We start from the raw sequence: 21,493 nt of genomic DNA, 5'->3' as shown, positions 1-21,493 counted from the left end.
TCCAGCAGTGCACGGCCCTGCATTTGATTCCACACTGAAAGGAGTGCCATTCTCTTGCCTTTGTGATTTTGTTTATCTCAACCTGCCCTGTTCTCTAGAATCTTCCTTCCTAACTGCGTTCTCTCTTGTAAACTCTCTGCCTTGTGAAATCTTTGATCATGACAGACAAGCTGAATTAGAGATCTCCTCTATGCGCTCCCCTGCTAACTTGCAGTTGTGGCTTTTAAAACCATTACAATTATTACAGTGTTTCTAATTATTCCCCTTTTAACTTCTTGAGGTCATGGACTATGTGACATTATTCTTTGTGTCACTAGTAGTTATTGTTGATTGCCTTTGAGTTGAGCACGACTCATAGCAACCTTATGAACAAAAGGCCTGACGCCCCTCTACAACTATGAACATTTATCAAAACACATAGAGTTTCTAGAGGGAAGTTGTTTAGGAAGTGGATGCCACTAGTAGCTGGCACATTTCACAGTGTTCCATTATGCTGAGTTTATGCACATGAGGTACATAGATTGGCAGAACCTGGACACGGGGTTTCAGAGAGCCTCATAATACCTCACTTGTCTACATTCCACACCATACAGAGTCGTGAAAAGCTGCCACTTTTCCCAAGTAACTAGTTGCACCATAACAACTATGTTCGTGTTTCATACCCTTGAAGGTTTTATTATGCCCATAGATTGAGTTTCTTAGGATTCTGTTTGTGAAGCTGTAGCTTTAATTTTAGATGTAATTTCCAGGCATTGGGTGCTCCTACACAGTTTTCAAGAGATATATTTACTGCCAAACTCATTGGCATAGAATTGATTGTGGCTGTTGGCAGCCCTGTAGGACAGAATAGAACTGCCCTATAGGTTTTCATAAGAACTCCGGTTGGCCTGTTGGTAAGAAGCTGTGCTATAATCCCAGAGGCACACAGTTTGAATCTACCAGCTGCTTCACAGGACTAGCATAGTCAATTTCCTGTAGATTAATTGCCTCAGAAAACCTGTTGGAGGGTCAGCTATGGGCTACTTCCTACTTAATGGCAAATGGCAAAAACCAACAACATAGGTTTCATGATTGTGCATATTTATGAAAGGAGGCTGTCATCTTCATTTTTCTCTGAGAGTGGAGAAGAAACCACTGACCTGCTTAGCTGGCAGATGCTTTAACCACAGCACAAATTGCGGTTAAAGTCCCTTTGAAAAATATAGGTCACCTTGTATTCAGTGGTCAGACTTTGGTCCAGGAGTTATTAGAATATATTGAAATCAATATTTATAGAAAGGGAAGATGTGAAGAAGGAGTTCTGACAAGTTATATCATCCTCTTTTTGCCTCAAATTCACATCTTCATAAAGGAGATAATATCCTTTTCTACATCTCAGTTACTGTGCAGATCACAACAGATTGTGGCTATTCTTGAGGAGAATGGGACACTAAGAACACTTAATTGTGCTCATGCTAAACCTATGCTTGGACCAGGAAAGCAGTAGTCAGAACAGAGCTGGGAAACACTGCATGGTTCAGGATCAGGAAAGGTGTTCATCAAACATCCTATCTACATACTTTTTCAACTCGACACCAGCAGCCAGGAAAGTAGAAGACGTATTGCCATGGAAAAGTCTGCTGTTAGGGACCTCTCCAGGGTATTGAAGAGCAGTGGTGTCTCTTTGGAGACTAAGGTGCATCTGATACAGGCCATGGTCTTTGCTATCACTTGTTATGCATCAGAGAGTTGGACAATGACTAAGGAGGATAGAAGGAGAATTGATGCCTTTGAGCTTTGGTGCTGGAGAAGAGTATTGAGGGTACCATGGACTGCTAAGAGAACAAACAGATTCATCCTGGAGAGGGTTAAACGGGGCTGCTCCTTGGAGGCAAGGATTCTGAGGCTTCGCCTGACATACTTTGGACATGTTGCAAGGAGGGACAGGTCGTTGGAGAAGGACATCGTGCTTGGTAGGGTAGAGGGACAGCGCAGAAGGGGAAGGCCCCCTATGAGGTGGATTGATTCAGTGGTTGGGTTAATTGGGATGGGTGTATCAGAGACAGTGTGATTGGCACAGAACAGAGCAGAGTTTAGGGCTGTTGTACATAGGGTCACTATGAGTTGCAAGCGACTCGACAGCACATAACAACAACATGCAGGACAAATTATTTGGGAGGCTGGACTTTATGAAGAGAAATGTGGCATCAGGACTGGAGGAAGATTCATCAGCAACCTGCATTATGACACAACGTTGCTTGCTGAAACTGAGGAGGACATGGGACATGAGGTGTATGCTGCAGGAGGTCAAGGAGTATAGTCTTCAATATGAATTGAAGCTCAACATCAAGAAAACAGAGATTCTCACCACTGGGCCTATTGGATTCATGATAGATGGAGAAAAGATTGAGATTTCTAACAACTTCAGCTTGCTTGTTTCCACAATCAATACTTTTGGCACCAGCAGTTAAAAAAATCAAAAAACAAGTTGAATTGGGAAAGTCTGCTGACAGGCACCTCTCTAGAGTACTGAGGAACAATGATGTCAGTCTGGAGACTAAGGTGCATCTGATCCAGGCTGTGTTCTTCACAGTTAACTTGCTGTGCATCAGAAAGCTGGACAATGACTAAGGGTAATAGAATAAGAATTGATGCCTTTGAGTTGTGGTGTCAGAGAAGAGTATTGAACACACCGTGGACTGCCAGGAGAGCAAACAGGTCAGTGCTAGAGAGGATGAAACCAAGATGCTCCCTGGAGGCAAAGATTTTGAAGTACCGTCTCACATACTTTGAGTATGTGGCCAGGAGGGACCAGTTCTTGGATAAGAACAGCATGCTTGGTAGAGTGGAGGGACAACATAGGAGAGGAAGACCCAGGATGAGATGGATAACTCAGTGACTAGAAAAATGGGATTATGTCTGTCGGAGATGATGAAATTGGACAGGTTTCAGAGCTATTGTACATAGGGTTGCAATAAGTTGCAGGCCACTTGAAGGCACTTAAGAACAACAACTAAAACAACGTGTCTCATTATTGTGATACAAAGCTGTAGTGGCACAATGGTTAAAACACTTAGTTATTAACCAAAGTTTGCTAATTTGAACTCACCGGGCACTCCATGAGAGAAAAGCACTAGCTAGCAATCTGCTTCTTTGAAGATTACAGCGTATATGGGAAACAGTGTGATGGTGCTTCAAAAAACTCAGAATTGAACTGTCATACAACTCAGCAAATATTACTTCTAGGTGTGTTCTCCAAAGCTTGAAAACTCGAGACTCAAGAAGAGACTTGAATCTCACTGTTCAGCCAGAAGGCTGAAACAACCTAAAAGCCCATCAGCACAGTGAATGGATTAACAGAACGTGTCATTTTCAGTGGAATACCACTGAACCAGCAAGAGCACTGAAATCTGGATTCCACTCACTGCCGTCGAGTTGAATCTAACGCAGACTGCCTCCACTGGCTTTCTGAAGCTGTGTTTTCAGGAGACTACTTCTCTTTCTCCCAAGAAGCCACTGGGTATTTAAACCACTTTGGTTTAAATACATGGCCTTTGGGTTAACAGTGAAACATGCTACGTACAGACTGTGTCTCCAGAGTCCTTGAAGTCTGGATTCATGCTGCAGTATGGAAGCAGCTGAAAGACACTGTGCTGAGTGAAATGAATTAATCACAAAAGGACAAATATTGAATGACCTCCCTTTGTAAGTTTATAGAGGTCGCTGTGTGAAGATGACACCAGATAGGGCAAAGTTCAGATCTGTTGTCCATAGTGCCTACCAACAACAGTAACAACATAGAGATCAAAAGACATTTTGTATTTAGTAGAGATGGGATTGTGAGTGAAAAGACGCTTTAACATCAGTGGCAATAACACAAATGATTAAGGGTCGATTTGCCCAGCCAATTATCTTATTCATTGTCATTAAACTTGTACACCTTTAAAAGACTGAGGCGACACAAGCTCTGTGTGATATATTGCCAACATAGGAATGTTGTAAATTTATAACAACATTTATAAATATTGTTGTAAATATTTATAGATGTTTACGTAGGAGAGCCTTTGCCACGGAGGCTACTTAAATGTACCCACAATCTCTATGGGAAAAGCTTGCTTGGTTTGCAGGTTTGAAGTCATAGTTTCATGGGACATCTCAGTTAACTGGCCTAGTAAAGTGTTTAGAGCTTCTTTTCTACCTCACGGTTTGATGTGGAGTCTCAGGAATCCTAAACTTTTACAAGCAGCCATCTAAGGCACATCAAGAAGTCATTATTGGTGAGTTCTGGTGGCTTAGTGGCAAGAAGCGGTAATGCAATCCCAGAGGTGAGCAGTTCGAATCCACCATATGCTCTGTTGGAGAAGGAGGAACAATATCCTTCTGTACCAGTCAGACTTGATTTGACGGTACACACACATCATCATCATCATGGAAAAAAAAATTCATATTGACCTAGAACTATAGAGGAAGAAGAAAGTCAGGAATAGAGGGAACGTAAAGAATGTGTGGCTCATTGCCTCCATTAAACTGCTGCCTCCGTGGACTAGATGATAGTTGGTTACTGTTACAGAACATTTTGAGTAGTGATTCCATGTAAGAATCATGATCAAAAAGGGGGAAATTTAGAATAGAATTTAAAATTTTCATGATTTCCAGACTTCCTGGAGCCATGAATGTTGGTTGGATCCCTGAAATAATGCCCTGAGATAAAAGTTAAACCTTAAACATAAAAGATCCTTTAAAGTTTTAGAAACATTTGAAAACAAACCCAACTGCTGTCATGTTAATTCTAACTCATAGTAATCCTATAGTTGTTGTTTAGCTTGATTAGTAAAAAAACACTTCACTGCCTTGAATATTGTTCTTTTAACAATAATGGATATGAGACGGACTTGACAACTGCAGTTTGAAAGGTTAGATATGAAGCTTGAAAATGAAACGAAGGCGAAGCTATTGCCACTGAGTTGCTCCTGACCCAGAGACCCTATAGCTCAAAGTAGAAATACCTCAAGTATTTTCTAAGAAAGGCACTTAGGAAGCAGACTGCCACATCTTTCACCCATGGGGCAAACTGTGATTTGAACAGTGACTTTTCAATTAGAAGCTTGGCTATACGTATCAGAGATCCTAAATAGGACTGTAGGTGGCAGTGAATTTATATTAGTGGGGGAGGAAAAGGAGAATGACAGTTATTACACATCTAAAAAGAATGTCATCAATGATATTAAATGGTACCTGCACAAATATGTTGAATTTAAGTATATTTTCTATGTATATTCTCTGTGTTTTTTGCTGTGTATTTTCTCAATAATAAAGTAATACATAAAATTGTATACAGCATATAAACTCCTGTGGGACAGTTGTACTCTGGGGATCATGTAAATCTAGAGATGTGAAGTGCAGTAACTTGTACACATAAGGATTAACAGGATACCAAATAAATGTTAATTAACGTAACAATCTTTCTGGCATGTTACATAGAACCTCACTTGTGGCATTTTCTAAAAATGCATGCCTGTGCCATACTACTTCGGAGTGAATGCAAATCTCTGCAGTTCTACAAAAAACTCTCAGATGAGTTAGATGTTTATGAAAGACTGGTCCTGGTGATGTCGATGCTATCTTAATCTTCAGAGACTGTTTGAGTTCTTGGCATTAAGATTAAGGTCTCCAGATTCTGAGGCGTTTTCCCTGATTAACCAGAAACGGGTTGATAAAGTTTTAAGTTAGTCATTTTGGACTAGAAGATTCCAGGGAAAAAAGTTAAGGAATAATATGATAGTTTATAGGAAGCTTTAGTGGTTTAGTGGTAAGGAATTGTGCTGCCAGTGCAAAGGTACCTGGTTCGAATCCAGTGGCTGCTCCATGGGAGAAAGATGGGCAATCTCTCATGATTAACTACCTCTGAAAACCCACTGGAGGATTAGCTATGGGTTGATACTAACTCGGTGGCACACAACAACAATAAGGTTATTTATAATGTACTATGAACTATAAGTTGATATTTGCTCTTTCCTGCTTGATGCTGTATTTAATGATTGCCTAATCTCAGTATGTGAATTACAGGTCAGAGATTCCATGTATCCAAATAATGGCTCCATTTCTGTGGTATCTGTATTGTGAACCATCTCAAATGCAAGAATATGATAAACTTAGACTAGCCCTACTAAAAGTCTTACTTCAGCGCCAAACTCTTCATGACAAAGAACACCCAGCGGTTTTGGAACAGCACATACTTCAGCTATGTTGTGACATGATCCCATGTTTGCAGGTAAGCCCTTTTGTCCTCCTCTGTCAGGACATTAATATCTACGTCAGTGCTGATTGTCACAGTCATACATTGGTGGTTGAGAATAGAAATAAACTGGCCAACTCAGAGACACAGTGAGTTTTCGAAATGCATACAGTATTTTGGAGGAGATATAAGAGATAACATTAATACACAGAATATTAACTACATTAGTAGACACATAGGTCAATGTAATTTATCTTGGGATTAGTAGAAATGAAAACTTTCCTTTATTAAGAAGGACTTTTCAGGTAGAAGAATTTTACAGTAAGTCTCTCTGTCTCTGTGCTGGGAGCTCTGGTCGCCTAGTGAACAGAGTTGCACCGCGATCACAAAGGCAGGTGATTTGAATCCAGCGCCTTCTCCTTGGGGGAAAGGTGAGTGCTCTCCTCTGTGCAGTTTTCAGCTTTTGAAAGCCTCAAGGATGGTCAGCTGTAAATTGATTTCTACTTAACAGTAATGAATTGGGGTTTTTTGAGGATTCTTGTGGTTAGATGCTGTTGGGTCGAGTATGACCCATAATGACCCAATGGTCAACAGATCTGAACCCTGTCCTATCCTGTGTCATCCTCCCAATCTCTGACCCACTCGAGCCTACTGCTCTAGTCACTGTGTCAGTCTACCTGGCTGACAGTCTTCCTCTCTTTTCTCTGTCCCTTCCCCTTTCTAAGTATGATGCCTTTCTCCAAGATTAGGTGGGGTGTTTTTTTTTTTTTTTGGTTTGTTTGTTAATATCCCTGTGAGAAATACTGTACAAGTTACAAAGAGAATTCAAACCTCTTTGTTCAGATTAGAAAAATATGTGCATTTTGTGTGTTCAGATCATAGCCAGTTCAGTGCTGACTAGATTCTTGCTGGCTCATGTGCCCTTACAATGCATACTCTGGCCCTGATAGGTCCTACTCTCGAGGTGCCCACAGTCTAGTTGGCGAGTTAAAACACACATGTTATTCTTCTAATTCAAAGTACATGGGTGGAAGTTGTTTACCTGAGTTACAGATCAAACATTGAGGAGTTAAGGAGAGAGAGAGAGCTGAGAAAATGACGCCGGTGTCTCTAACTGCAGATGGAAGAAAGAAGATTCCAAATGCTTGTCTGTTTGGATTGTAAAGGTCTGATTTATCCAGCCATCCCATCTCCTGATGGAGGTTTGCTGTTGTCTTGGAACCCGAGCACCATGCTGCTTAGCTGCTGGAGGGAGTCTGCATATTTTTCGAAGTGATCACTTGAGGTCACAGATGACCTGTTTTAAGTTTGCCTTACCAAGGAGTGACAAGCGTGAATCTTTTCCTTTGTGCCTCATAAATGGCCTTTTTCTGTAATCAAGCCAGAGAAAAGTTAATGAAAATGAATTCTCCTGTGTCTTTTTTTCTAAAGCTTTTGCTGTATGTGGGCAATAAAGCAATGTCTATGGGCAGAGCATCTTGAAATAGTGTGTTCTTTTACTGCCCTGGCGGCGTCACCCCGAGCTGTGTGCTCTTCAGTGGTAAATGCTTGTCTGTGTCTTTATAGGTCTACAGTGATAAGCCCAAGATGGGATAAATAATGTCTACTGCATTGAAACAGATGAGGGAGAGAACTGCATCAAAGGGATATATGATTAGATATTATTGATACGAGAGGAGTCCAGAACGAAGGTAGCATAGTGGAGTGGACTTGGGGAGAGGGATTGAATAACAATGAAAGAAATTTTTCTTTTACTTCTCAAAAAAACAAAGCCAAAGTCTCCATAAACTTTCATGAAAATGAAATTTTTAAAAAAGCTGAACATAAGAAAAAATGAGTTCTGTGGGATATGTCAGAGAATCTCTGGGTTGTTAATATAGTTATAATATTCAAATGTTTCATTTGCACCCGTTGAAGGTAGTGAAGGTATTTAACAAAATAACCTTATTGAAGCAAAGAAATCTGAGAGCTGGGAGAGAACTTAAGAGATAGTATTATTCGTTTCCCCACTTATTATAGATATTTCCCTTATTTTCTAATAATGGCCATCTTACAACTGATTGCATAGCTCAGTGCTAAGAAGCAGACTATTTTGCAGACCATGTCTATGAACTTCTGAAATCTTTGTGACCTGAGTTTTCTTAAGAAAGAATTGGCCACCGGCTCAGAGGCAGACGGTTCAAATTCACCAGCTGCGCTGTTGAAGAGGGACAGTCACCTTATGTGTGGTTTACAGCCTCTGAAAACCCGCTGGAGCGTCAGCGCGAAGTCAGTCCCGTCTGGAGGACACGTCACAACAGCATTATCCATTAGTTACCATTTGTTTTTTCAGAACAAAATAAAATAAATATTTTAAAAACCCGGCCTATAGTCCATCCTGCCTTGGGGTGTCCCCCCATTATCCCTTCCTGTGATGACACTGGATAGGACAGAGTTCTGATACGTTGTTTATGAAGTCACCACTTGTTGTAGTCAACTCAGTGGCACCTGACAACCACACCAGTAACCCCCTTCTTCCCCAGTGCATCAACTTCTTCACAGGAAATAGTTGTTAAACTTTTCACTGTCTGTGGGCAGGAATTGCCATGTTCCTTGGTGCTTAGATTATGCTGCTGTGAAGTGATCTACTTAGAGCTGAATGCAAGTCTATGTAGCTGTGAATTGACTTAGACTGTGTCTTGGAAGAGAATCACATTTATATTTTGGAAAAAAATTTTATAACCAACAGTCTCCCTCTGTTGGCCTAAATTGAGATTGTAATCAACAAAACTCCTTTTGTTATTCTTCTCAAATCAGTTAATCTTCATTTATGCTTTTTGAATTGTTTGAATTTGCTTACCTTAAACTTTACTTGGTTGACATTAGCCCCAATAAGTCTCTTTTTAATTGTAATCTTGTCCTCTCCTGTATTAGCTATCATTTATGATATATTTCTACATAGAAAGATAGAACATTGTTGCAAAAAGGACAGCGGGCAGGCGAGGAAGACCCTAGATGAGATGGATTGACACAGTAACTGGGGCAGTGGGGGAGAGTGTGTCAGAGAGTGAGACTGGCTCAGAATAGGGTGGATTTCAGGGGTATAATACATAGTGTTGCTACGATTTGCAAGCAGCTGGATGGGACATAACAACAACAGCTTTCACATACAGAAGTGTAATTCTTTCTTTAAAAAAAGAAATAAAGCTTTATTTAGGTATACTTTGTATAGCATAAATTCACTTTTTTAATTATAAAATTTTTATTTTATACTGGTTTACTTACAAAGTTTGTATGCTTGGTTTTTTTTTTAAGAAAAACCGATTTTTGTTTATTTGTATGGATAATTCTTTTTTTTCTATAATTTTAATGAGTATTTACAGAGATTTTGGATTTCCATTCATTCATTGCTGCACTTCTCTCCCCGCCCCTCCCCCCTCCCCCTCCCCCCCAGTTCTCTCCTCTCTTTTTTTTAAAGGTTAAGTGAGCTTGTCCATGTACAGCACTTTTTTAAAAAAATTTTATTATTTTCGTGTGAGTGTACTGTCAAATCAGATCTGACTGGTACAGGAGGAGATTGTCCCTCCTTCCCCGGCAGAGCATCTGGTGGATTTGAACCGTGCGCCTCTGGGATTGTAGTTGCAGCTCCTTGCCACTAGGCCACCAGAGCTCCCCCGCTCCTCTCTTTCAAAAGTAAAAGAAACACTCCTTCCCTAGTACACAATCCCCCCGCACCCCTCCCACCGCCCCAAGTACATTCCACTATGCAACCTTAATTGTGGACTCTTGTGATAACCATAAGACCCTATCATACATTGCTTTTAAATTATTCACTACCTCATCTGTTTCAGTGCAGTATACACAATTTATCCAGTTTTTCTCAGTCTTGGTTTTTCCACACCAGATCTTTCTCTTTTCCTTTACCTACCCCTCCCTCCACCCATCCTCACCCTTCTGCTCTCCCCGTAGCCTCTTGGATCCTCATACATGTTCTACAGTGTTTGGACTGGAGAGCATTATGCTAAGTGAACTAACTCAGTCTCACAAGGACAAATACTGCATAATTTCACCTATTTTTAAGTACATTCGTTAGTGGTAAGGAACTGCACTGTCAACCTGAAGGCATGCATTTCAAATCCACCAGTTGCTCTGTGGTAGAAATATGGGCATTCTTCTCCTGTGTGGTTTACTGCCTTTGAAAACTTGCTGGAGGATCAGCTAGGGGTGGAATCTGACTCGACATTTGTAACAATAAGAGTTTTAGGAAATTTCCATCCTTCCTTCCTTCCCACTCCCAGTCTTACTTCAGAACAGTCTGCATTAAAGATGCATAACTAAACTAGTTTTTTAATCACTGTCATAAACCAAGTTTTCGTGGGGAAAAAAAAAGATCAAAGAGGGGACTCAGTAGAGGACGGGTTGAGAGTGGAGGGGTAGATAAGGATGGGAAGGGGTGAAACCACGGGGTTGCGCAGTTTGGTGAGTAGTGAGAGTGGGTGAAGGAAATGGGGAGGATCCAGCGGAGACCTGAAAAGCCAGGGAAATGCCTGGCACAGTCCAGTGGTGACTGATTTTATAGCACATAATGCATGGGAATGAGTGTATGAAATGTAATATGAATGAAAAATAGTGTGAAACACAATGTATAGGACTGTGTGAGTAGACCAAGATAAACTTTTAAAAAATTATATAAATAGGAATTTATACTATTTAAAATGTCAAAAATTCTTTTATTATTATTATTTTTTTATTTTATTTTATTTTTTTGTGTGAGTGTACCGTCAAATCAGATCTGACTGGTACAGGAGGAGATTGTCCCTCCTTTTCCCGGCAGAGCATCTGGTGGATTCGAACCTTGCCACTAGGCCACCAGAGCTCCCCTAAAATGTCAAAAATTCTTATCTTCAAAAAAGGTTTTCATTAAAGGGGCATAGAGAGGTATTTATTGTAGTTTCTTCATGTGACTATTCCTGAACTTGATGGTTGAATGTTACCAAATATGCTTTACTATCTTTACCACTTAATCTTTGGTCAGTTAATTTATTCTTTAATCATTATTTTATTTTTTCTAACATGAAACTCTTGCCTCACTCCTTTTTTAAAAAAACAGAACTTGATATTGAGGAGAAAGCCCTAAATCAACCCAAATAATTAATCCCTAAATCAAGGAAATTTTATTACCAAATAAACAAGAGGCTTTGATCTGTTTCAAATCCTTTTTTCTTGGTGCCCTTTTGGATTTTCTCATTGCATGTTTGTACAACAGCAAAATAACTTGGTTGCTGGACTGTTCACACTCATTTTTGGAACATACTATTTTCTGTCAATTGTTCCTCTTTGATCTTTTAATATGTTTTTTTCTTCTTGTTCACTAGGAACTGGTTGCTTTGGATTTTTTTCCCCCCTCAGAGTGTAACTTATGCTCCTTTTGGGTCATGGTGGTAACCACTGGTGAATGGTATAGCTAGAAAACCATGGGCTTCCCTTTGATAAATTTAACAGCCACAAGCCTCCTCATTGAAGCAGATGGTTCATTGTTTGTAATCTCTGGAAAATGCCAGTGTGACTGTGAGCAGGACCATAACCTTAGTACTAACTCCAGAATTTTGGTCAGAACAGCTGGTTTTGAATAAATTGAGATTTTCAGGAGCGCCTGAGTCCATCCTATCTATTGCATTAGCCTGTTGAGAAGACACTGTACATTGTGAAAATAGTCTTTCATTACCTCTTTCAACGTGTGGAAATGATACTCTCACTTACGGTTCTGAACAAATATCCTGCCAGTGATGGGATTGGTAGTGCATTAGAATAAAGTTCTGACCCTTTACTACCAGGAATCTATGTTGGAATTATAAAAAAGAAGACTCATTTGAAGAGGTCGAAAAACTAGCTTTAATGAATTTCCTTCAGCGTTTTGGCACTGCCATGTAGCTTGTTTTAAAACATCTACACTCAGAGAAACTAGGAAAATAAATGAAAAGAAGTTGAGCCAACTAGCAAAAATAATAATAGTTGCAATTTATATTCTGGTTAGTGACAAGAAGAGGAAGCAGAGTGGTGTGGTTTAGCCCTCACTGAATTACGTAACTTTATCATCACTTTTAAGTCTTTATAAGTTTTAGAGAAAACTGTTTTATATTCAAAAGCTGTTTCTGTAGTCTAAGATTGTCTTCTGGTTTGTATGCTATTATAACCATCCTTTTTTAAAACAGACTAAAGATTTGGTACAGACAACAGAAGTGATGCTGTTTATTGAGGAAGTATATTTAAGCCTGTTGCGTCATCCTGTCTTCTGGAAAACTCAGCTTATTCAGATGACCCTTCAACTGCTTTGTGTCTGTGAAGTCAGCTTGAAGACAACTGGAGAATGCTCGTCTTCAATTCACCTTTTAGAGCGTGGTGTTGAACTTCTGAAGGAGGTAAAGTTAATATAAATAGGAAAACGTTTTAATGTTAGTTACCACTTAAATGGACTGTGCTCAGTTTATTGTGTACCAGAGTTGATCTAATGTTATTACTAATGTGTGACTAATGTTATTTACTATAGAAACGAATCATTAATTATACCCTGACATCTGTTAGATGCCTATCACTAGTATTCCCCCCCCCACCCACCCACGCATTCATGGAGACTATCGACACTGAAAATTTAGCTCTGCTAGCCTAGTGGCAAGAAGCTACGCTGCAGTCCCCAAGGCACGTAGTTCGAGTCCAGAAGTTGCTCCATGGGAGAAGGATGGGCTGTCTCCTCCTGTAGGATTGACCTTTTCTGAAAATGCACCAGAGGTTTGGTTGCAACTAGATGATGCAACACACACACACACACACACACACACACCCCTTCATGGGTACACAGAGCTCAAAGGCACCAGTTGTTCCTCAGGAGAAAGATGGACAGTTTCCTCCTATGCCTCTGAAATCCTGCCAGAGGATCAGCTTCGAATCAATTCTGGCTTAACAGTATACAACAACAACAACAACAACAGAGTACACAGATAAAAAGTACATTCTGTGACCTCAGGGACTTTAAATTGTAAACCATGGAAATAAGTAATTTTAATACAATAAGGAGACTCCTTTTATGGACGTCTAAAGTGTCGTTTGTTGTTATGTGTCTTTGAGTCACTTGCGACTCATAGTGACCCTATGCACAAGAGCCCTAAACCCTGCTCTTTCCTGTGCCAACCTCACTGTCTCTGACACACCTACTCCCATTACCCCAATCACTTAATCGATCCATCTCATTTAGGGTCTTCCTCCCTTGCACTGTCCCTCTGCCCTCCCAAACATGATATTCCCTCTCCAAGGACTGGATTCTCCTTGCAACATGCCCAAAGTGTGTCAGATGAAGCTTCAGAATCCTTGCCTCCAAGGAGCAGCCCATTTTCACCCTCTTCAGGACAAACCTGTTCTCCTAGCAGTCCATGGTATATTCAACACTCTTTTCCAGCACTGCAGCTCAAAGGCATCAATTCGCTTTCTGTCATCCCTTAGTCACTGTCAAGCTCTCCATGTATTGCATGCTGTTGCAAAGACTGTGGCCTGGATCAGGCACACCTTAGTCTCCAGCCAGATGTCGTTGCTCCTCAATACTCTGGAGAAGTCCCTGACAGCTGACTTTTTCAATGCAATTCATTTCTTGATTTCCTGGGTGCTGGTACCAAGAGTATTCACTGTGGAACGAAAGCAAACTAAAGCTGTGAACAAACTCAATCTCTTCACCATCCATAATGATGCTGCCAATTGGCCCAGTGATGAGAATCTTTGTTTTCTTGATATTGAGCCTCAATCCATATTGAAGGCTGCAGTCCTTGACCTTCTGCAGCAAGCACTTCAGGTCCTCCTCAGTTTCAGCTAGCAGGGTTGTGTCATCTGTATAACACAGGTTGTTGTTGAATCTTCTTCCAATCCTGATGCCACATTCTTCCCCCCACAGCCTAGTGTCCTAGATGGTTTGTTCTGCATACAGATTGAAAAGGTATGGAGACAGAATACATCCCTGGCAGACACCCTTCCTGATTTTGATCTATGCAGTGTCTCCTTCCTCTGTTCTGAAGACTGCCTCTTGCGTCATTATAGGTTTTGCATAAGGACAATCAAATATTCTGGGATTCCCTTCTTCTCAGAATCAGCCACAGTTTGTTGTGATCCACACAGTCAAAAGCCTTTGCATAGTCAGTGAAGCACAGATAGACATTCCTCTGGTATTCTCTGCTTTCTGCCAAGATCCATCTAACATTAGCTCTAATATCCCTAGGACCATGGCCTCTTCTAAACCCAGCCTGCACATCTGGGTGTTGCTCCAGTCGTCTTTGGATAATTTTCAACAGAATCTTGCTTGCATGTGATATTAATTATATTGTTCAATAATTTCCACACTCTGTTAGGTCACCATCTTTGGAATGGGAACAAATATCGATCTTTTCTAGTCAGTTGGCCAGCTGGCTGTCCTCCGTATTTCTTAGCACAACTTAGTGAGCACATCCAGGGCAGCATCTGTTTGTTGAAATAAATCAGTTGATATGCTGTCGACTCCTGGAGCCTTGTTTTTTGCCAGTTTCTTCAGAACAAGTTGAACTTCTTCCTTCATCACCACAGGCTCTTGCTCATACGTTATTTCATGAAATTTTTCTGTGTCAGCCAATTCCTTCTGGTACAGTGACTCTGTATACTCTTTCCATCTTCTTTTAATGCTTCTTGGATCATTTAACATTCTGTCCAAATCATCCTCCTTAAATATTGCCACTCATGGCTTGAATTTGTTTTTCAATTTCTTCAGCTTAAGAAATGCTGAGTGAGTTTAGTCCTTTTGATTTTCTGACTCCAGCTCTTTGCATATTTCATTATAATACCTTGCTTTGTCATCCTGAGCTGCCCTTTGAAATTTTTTGTTCAGCTCTTTAATGTCTTGATTTCTTCCATTAGCTTTAGCTTCTTAGCATTCTAATGCAATATTCAGAGTCTCATCTGAAATCTATCTTGGTCTTTTCTTCCTCTTCAGGCTTTGTAATGGTCCATGGAACAGTAATCATGAGATGTAAGGAGTGAGTTGAAATTTGAAAGTTGAATCAGAACTTTCCTGGTTTCCTGCTGTACAGACTAGAAACTGCAAGGCCTTTCCAACTCTAGGAATAGCATATGGTCAAAATGGGAAGATGAGAGAGCAGTAGTGACTCATAACTTTTTGGAAAACAAGAAGATGTTGGGTATTGTTGAAGAATTAAGGTGTAGGAGATAAAACTAGGTGTATCATACAGGGACTTTCATTCTACACACAATGTTTACATTTTCATTCCTTGAGAGTATGTGGCAAGCTAGTAAAAGGCCCTTTTAGCTAAGAAATGCCCTCATATTTTTGTGTATGCAAGATATTATGGGAGAATGTGAAAGGTTTGGAGCAGTGCAACTTCAGTAGGACAGAAGTCAGAAGGGACTGATTGATTGAAGTAAGAACAGGGAGATAAAGGAGAAAAAAAATCAATATCCTTTCTAATTGATTAGGAAAGCCTCCTTGGTAGAACCTTAATTCTCTCTTTCAGATAACCGAGTAGTATTCTTCCTTTTGTGAGATGGTAGCTCATACAGGAGGAAAGATGGTGATTTTGGTTTTAGGCAGTCTTGGTTTGATTATGTACACGTCTTAGGAGCCTGGTGCTGTCGTGTTTAACATATTGGCCTCCTACCAGGGGACTGACGATGTGAAATCACCAGACACTCCATGGGAGAAAGATGGTAGTCTGCTCCTGTAATGATTGACAGTCGTGGGTATGTTATACAGGGGATAGCTGTCAGTTAGAATTGACTCAGTGGCAGTAGATAGGTGGTTAGATAATACGGCTTTGAAATTCAGAAAAGAAGCCCAGTTGTCAGCGATTTCATCCTAGATCCTCAGTCAACACTCTTAATAACACTAGTCAGGAGATCAGGAGATGAATTGCATTGTGAAAGTCTGCTGTCAGGGACCTCTCCAAATTACTGAGAATCAGTGATGTAAATTTGAGGACGAAGGTGCGCCTGATTCAGGCCATGGTTATTTCAGTCACTAGTTTTGCACCTGAGAGCTGGACAGTGAATCAGGATGATAAAGAAGAACTGATGCCTTTGAGTTGTGTGTTGGAGAAGAGTATTGAGTATCCAGTGGACTGCCAGAAGGACAGATACATGTTGGAGAAAGTGCAGTCAGATGCTCCTTGGAGGCAAAGATGACAATTCATTGCATGTTGGTAGGAGGAGAAGCTGTTCTTTGGAGAGGGACATCATGCTTAGGAAGGTGGAAGGTCCACGAGAGAGAGGAAGACCCTCAACTAGATCGAGATAGATTGAGACAGTGATTGCAACAGTGAGCTCAGGTGTGTCCGAGATGATGAGGATGGCACGGGAGAGAACAGATTTCAGAATTGTTGTTCCTAGGGTCGCTTGAGTCGTACCCAACACAACAACATTTAACAACAACAGCAACAATACTAGGTTCATTGGAGTAATAAACAACACACTCCATTAGAACCTAGTTCTTTTTACTGTCACTCTCTGACCAATTTATTAACTATTCCTTCCCATCATACCATTTCACTCAGTCAGTTACACATGACTATTGAATAAGAACTTACTTTCCTGAGGGTCTTGAGGCTATAAATTGTACTAGAGGAGATCTCCTATATTTCTCCTGTGGAGTCCGTGATAGTTTTCACCATGGGAGAGGTGTAGCTGTTGGATTAGCCGCACAACTGCCTGTGGTCTACACCTAACCATTTAGCATATATTTATCGAGCATTACAGGGAAAAAACAAAACAAGTAAGCCTCATAAAGCTTACAGATTGATTATATGATTCAAAAACTGGTGTTCATAAGAACAGCTCGTTTCCACTGATTTGTAAGTGACTCATAATTGATGCTTCATAGGATTTTTGAAGCTCTGCTTCACATGAGATATTGTTCGTCTCTCTCCCGATTGGCTGGTGAATTTTCCTTTTCCTTTTTTTTTTTTTAAATTTTTTTGTCTTTCCTATACGTTGTGGTTCATGCATGTACATTTTGTTCCACACCCTCATTCACCTTATATTTCATTCATTTCTATTGTCGGGTTCGCCCCTCCCTCACAGTCTTCCCACCACCCACCACTCTTGAAAGCGTGGGTTTCACCCTCTAGAAGAGCATGGCCTGTGAGGTGGAGGAACATATCCCAGAGACAGTCACCTGTACCCGCACACTAAAATGTGGACATGCAGAAAGTAAAATGAAATTGAGGAACATATAATGGTAAAGAGTGATATGATAATGTTTATTTTAAGTAAATCTGTTGCAAGATGCATTTCTTGTCCTCATATAGATGACATTTGCTTCATTATAAAACACTGAACATATGTAGTCTCAAAAGGCACACATTGAAATATGGACTTTTTAAAAAATCACAGATTATAATTGCTTTTCCTTTGGATTTTAAAAAAATATGTGTAATAAAGCATTTATTGTTTTAATATGTACAGTAGTGGCATAAAATATTACTTTCTCCATATTTTTTTCACTCATCGCTATTATCCATTATCAAGTTTTTCTGTCACATTTTCTATCACTCAGGGGACCCTATGGAATAGCTCTTATCACTCATATGGAATAGCTCTTATCACTCAGTGGACCCTATGGAATAACTTGCCTCCTTTCTGCCTTTGTTGTTGTTAGGTGCCATCGAGTTCACTCCTACTCATAGTGACCCTATTAGAATAGAATGAAACCCTCTCTCATCCTCAGAATCTCTCCTACATATAATCCTATCCTTGGAGTCACTGTGTCAGTCCAGCTCCTTGGGTCTTTCTCTGCCCCTCTACTTGTCTAAGCAGAGAGTCCTTTTTCAAGGGCTGGCCCCTTGGGTAGCATGCTCAAAGTACGTGAGGCCCCGGCTCACCGGCTCGCTTTGCCTGCACTTCCCCTGAGACCCGCTGGTGGACTTTAGTTCACGTGTGTGCGATCTCACAATGTCTGTCCTTCCATGACTTATTCTGCAGGTTTTTGGGCTTCATTTATGTCCTGGTATGCATTAAGACTTCCTTTTGTTCTGTGACTACTACTCTATTATATGTATAAATTACTTAAAAAAATAAAATATTGACAACATGTTGATAGGCATTTAGGCTGTTTGTGAGTAGTGTTCTTCTGCCAGTTGCCTTTTATTTTTTTTTAAAAAAAAAAGTCTGTAAATAGGCACTTCCAGGACAGATTTGTCCTGGAAAGGGTTAAACCGGGTGGCTTCTTGGAGGCAAGGATTCTGTGGCTCCATCTAACATACTTTGGACATGTTGTAAGGAGAGACCGGTCCTTGGAGAGGGACATCATGCTTGGGAGGGTGGAGGGACGGCGCAGGAGGGGAAGGCCCTCTATGAGGTGGATTGATTCAGTGACTGGGATAATTGGGATGGGAGTGTCAGAGACAGTGCGATTGGCACAGGACAGAGCAGAGTTTAGGGCTGTTGTACATAGGGTCGCTACGAGTTGCAAGTGACTCGACGGCACATAACAACAACAACAACAACAAAATAGGCACTTAAACATGATCTTGCAGTGTGACTGCTCTCACTTTTCAGATGGTACGTGTGAGATGTATTGACTAACATGATACATAATAGATGGTTTACTAACAGGTGACAGATGGGACAGCATCTCTAAGATTAATTAGGATGTCTCATCAGGTCAGACCACATAGTTCTCTCATGTGTTTCAGTACCATGTGGCTCTGCTTCACAGATTTCTTTTTTCTTTTTCTTCTTTGCTGATAGTTCTTTGGTTCTTCTGCTCTGAACATGCTTCTGTGTAACTTCAGAATGTAGTATTTTCAGCAATGTGTGCTGAACTGTTCTTTTTTTAGTTTCATAATACACTAAGGTGTTCTTTGTTTAGCAACCTCAAAGTTGCCTTTTTATTTATTAGAACTTAATGTGCATGTACCTTTTTTGGGGTTTCATCTCATTTATATAGTTTGTGAAATTAATGATTTTACGTTTCTATGGTTATTGCTTTGGTACATTTAAATATGCTTAATATATTACTGTAATTTAGAAATAATCTCAGTTCCCTTGGGTGCTAATGTTTCTTTTATGATAATAAAATGATTTATTAACATTTATTTTCTGCAAGCCATTATAGAAATTATATAAATGAATAATGTCTGTATTAAATAACAGTTAAGCTACTTTCAAATATAAAATACTCTTAAATATTTCAGGTAATTATCATTGGCTTACTAAGATGAACTGTGTAAAGACTTGTGATCTATTATAGATTTTCTCTGAACCATTTTGGTCTAAAACCTAACTTTTTGACCAGATGTGTGATAACATCATTTTAAATTTATTTGTGACTGGTCTGGTATTCACCAGTTACTCCGTTAGTGGGTTAGGCTTGCTCTACATAATTTCTTACAATGGTTTTGCAATCTTTCATGTTAAATGCACTCTTTCTAGGTATATATTTTGAAAACAGAATCAGCTTTCTTAGATGCTAATGTTTATTATATTTCATTTCTCCTGTGGTTCATAGGCTGTTTCCTATTACTTTATGACTACTGTACTTTATTATTTAGAGGTTTGTTAGGAGCTCTGGTAGCTTAGAGTGGCACTGTCGACCCAAAGTCAGCCAATTGGAATCCTCTGGCTGCTTTGAATGGGGAAAGATGGACAGTCTCCTCCTGTGTGATTTACAGTTACCAGAAATCCACTGGAGCGTTAGTTCTTTGTTGGTTCTGATTCAGTGGCACATAACAACAAGAACAAGATGTGGATTTTAAGTCACAGTTCTGGAAACTTTTTCAGAAACTCTATTCCTGCCCCCCTTTATCTTTTAGGACTTTCCTGTTGAACTGGTCATTATTGGAATAGCTTCTCTTCTCCTGCAGACTCCAGCAAGTCAACAAAAGCCAATCTTAAGTCTAGGTAAGTAAAAATTCACTGATTCAGAGCAAAATGTAAATAAATATAATAGATATTGTCAGGAATCATTTGTGTTGTAGATCTTATTTTGTTATGAAATGCTAAATAGTTTGTCTCTGATCTAGAATTTCTTAGGTGATCATTGTTAAGTAGATTTTCCCCCCCCTTATCCACTCAGGTTGTACATATCACAGTTACAAAGTATTCCAGCCATCTGTTGGGAGGTTATAATCTAAATCACATAGCAGTGACATTGGTAAACATAGTAAAGGGATTAATCAGTTTGTTCATAGCTATACAGATAGATGAAAAATAGCAGTAGAATTCATTTTGAACAAAAATGAGTGCTCAACATTTCTTAAAATTCTCTTTACTTTTACTAAAAAACTAAAGATTTCATTTGTACAAGATTTTAATTTGCCAAACTCAACAAAGGATGGCACTTTTATGTCTAGTATTACTTTCGGGAGCTCTGGTGGCTGAGAGGTACATAGCTGCGCTGCCAACCCCAAGGCATGCAGTTCAAATCCAGCATCAGCTTCTCTGTGGGAGAAAGATGGGCAGCCTAGTCTCCTCCTGTGCAGTTTACTGCCTCTGAAAACCTGTTCGAGTGTCAGCTGTGAGCTGATTTCTACTTCATGGTATGTAACAACAAGTCTTGATACAAAGAAAAGTGGAAGAGTGAATAGGAGGACAAAAAATGTTCTAGTTAAGAAAAATCTGATTACTAGGACTTGCAGATTAGCATGCTAGTCACACCTATAAAATATGATCTTTATTATGTTGTCTCACTTTATTAGGTTCTGTATAATCTATTTAGTAACAGTAGCTCTGGCTAGATTATATTGTATTTATAGATTCCCTTTCTCTTTTTAAAAAAAGTATTTGAGATCAAATCTAATTGCATAGTTCATTCTTTTTGACATTTCAGCTCATTTTGATTTTGAGGATGGTTTCTCTTGTTCTTATAATATGTCTTAGAAATGGCAGTAGCATGCCGAGGAGACCCTTGGCTCTTAGCTTTTGTTGCTAACCTAGCTTTGGCCTGTTGGTCTTACGCTCATTGTTTCCTGCTTCCTTAGTCCCTTTCTGACCTGGTTTTTACATTAATTTGCGTCAAATGTCCTACTTCCCACAGGTGAATCTTACCAGTAATGCTATTTCTGATAGCCTTAGTTTGATGATTTGAATATTATTATTTTAAAAATAATAACTATTTAAGTGTTATTTACTTATTGTAAAAGGCATAATTTTTTTTCCCAAGGTATATTTTTTTTTATTAATTTAGTTTGTTTATTTTTCATTTCAATGAACATCTACAGAGATTTTGGAATTCCATTCATTCATTGTTGCACCCTTCCCCTCGCACAAACCCCTCCCCCC

General features: G+C 39.7%; 1 protein-coding gene across 1 annotated transcript in view; it reads left to right on the top strand.

Annotated features, from left to right (window-relative positions):
* FOCAD (focadhesin) overlaps positions 1–21,493 on the top strand; it is a 282,657-nt gene that overhangs the window by 43,396 nt on the left and 217,768 nt on the right. Inside the window, exons 6-8 of the mRNA XM_006881273.1 lie at positions 6,046–6,250; positions 12,406–12,612; positions 20,026–20,113. Coding sequence (XP_006881335.1) covers positions 6,046–6,250; positions 12,406–12,612; positions 20,026–20,113 — 500 coding nt within the window. The remainder of the gene's footprint in view (positions 1–6,045; positions 6,251–12,405; positions 12,613–20,025; positions 20,114–21,493) is intronic.

The sequence above is a fragment of the Elephantulus edwardii genome, unplaced genomic scaffold (genome assembly GCF_000299155.1).
Source record: "Elephantulus edwardii isolate Elephantulus edwardi_28Jun2011 unplaced genomic scaffold, EleEdw1.0 scaffold00014, whole genome shotgun sequence".
NCBI lineage: Eukaryota > Metazoa > Chordata > Mammalia > Macroscelidea > Macroscelididae > Elephantulus > Elephantulus edwardii.
The sequence above is the reverse complement of the archived record's forward strand: the minus strand, read 5'-3'. Positions and strand labels throughout refer to the sequence as shown.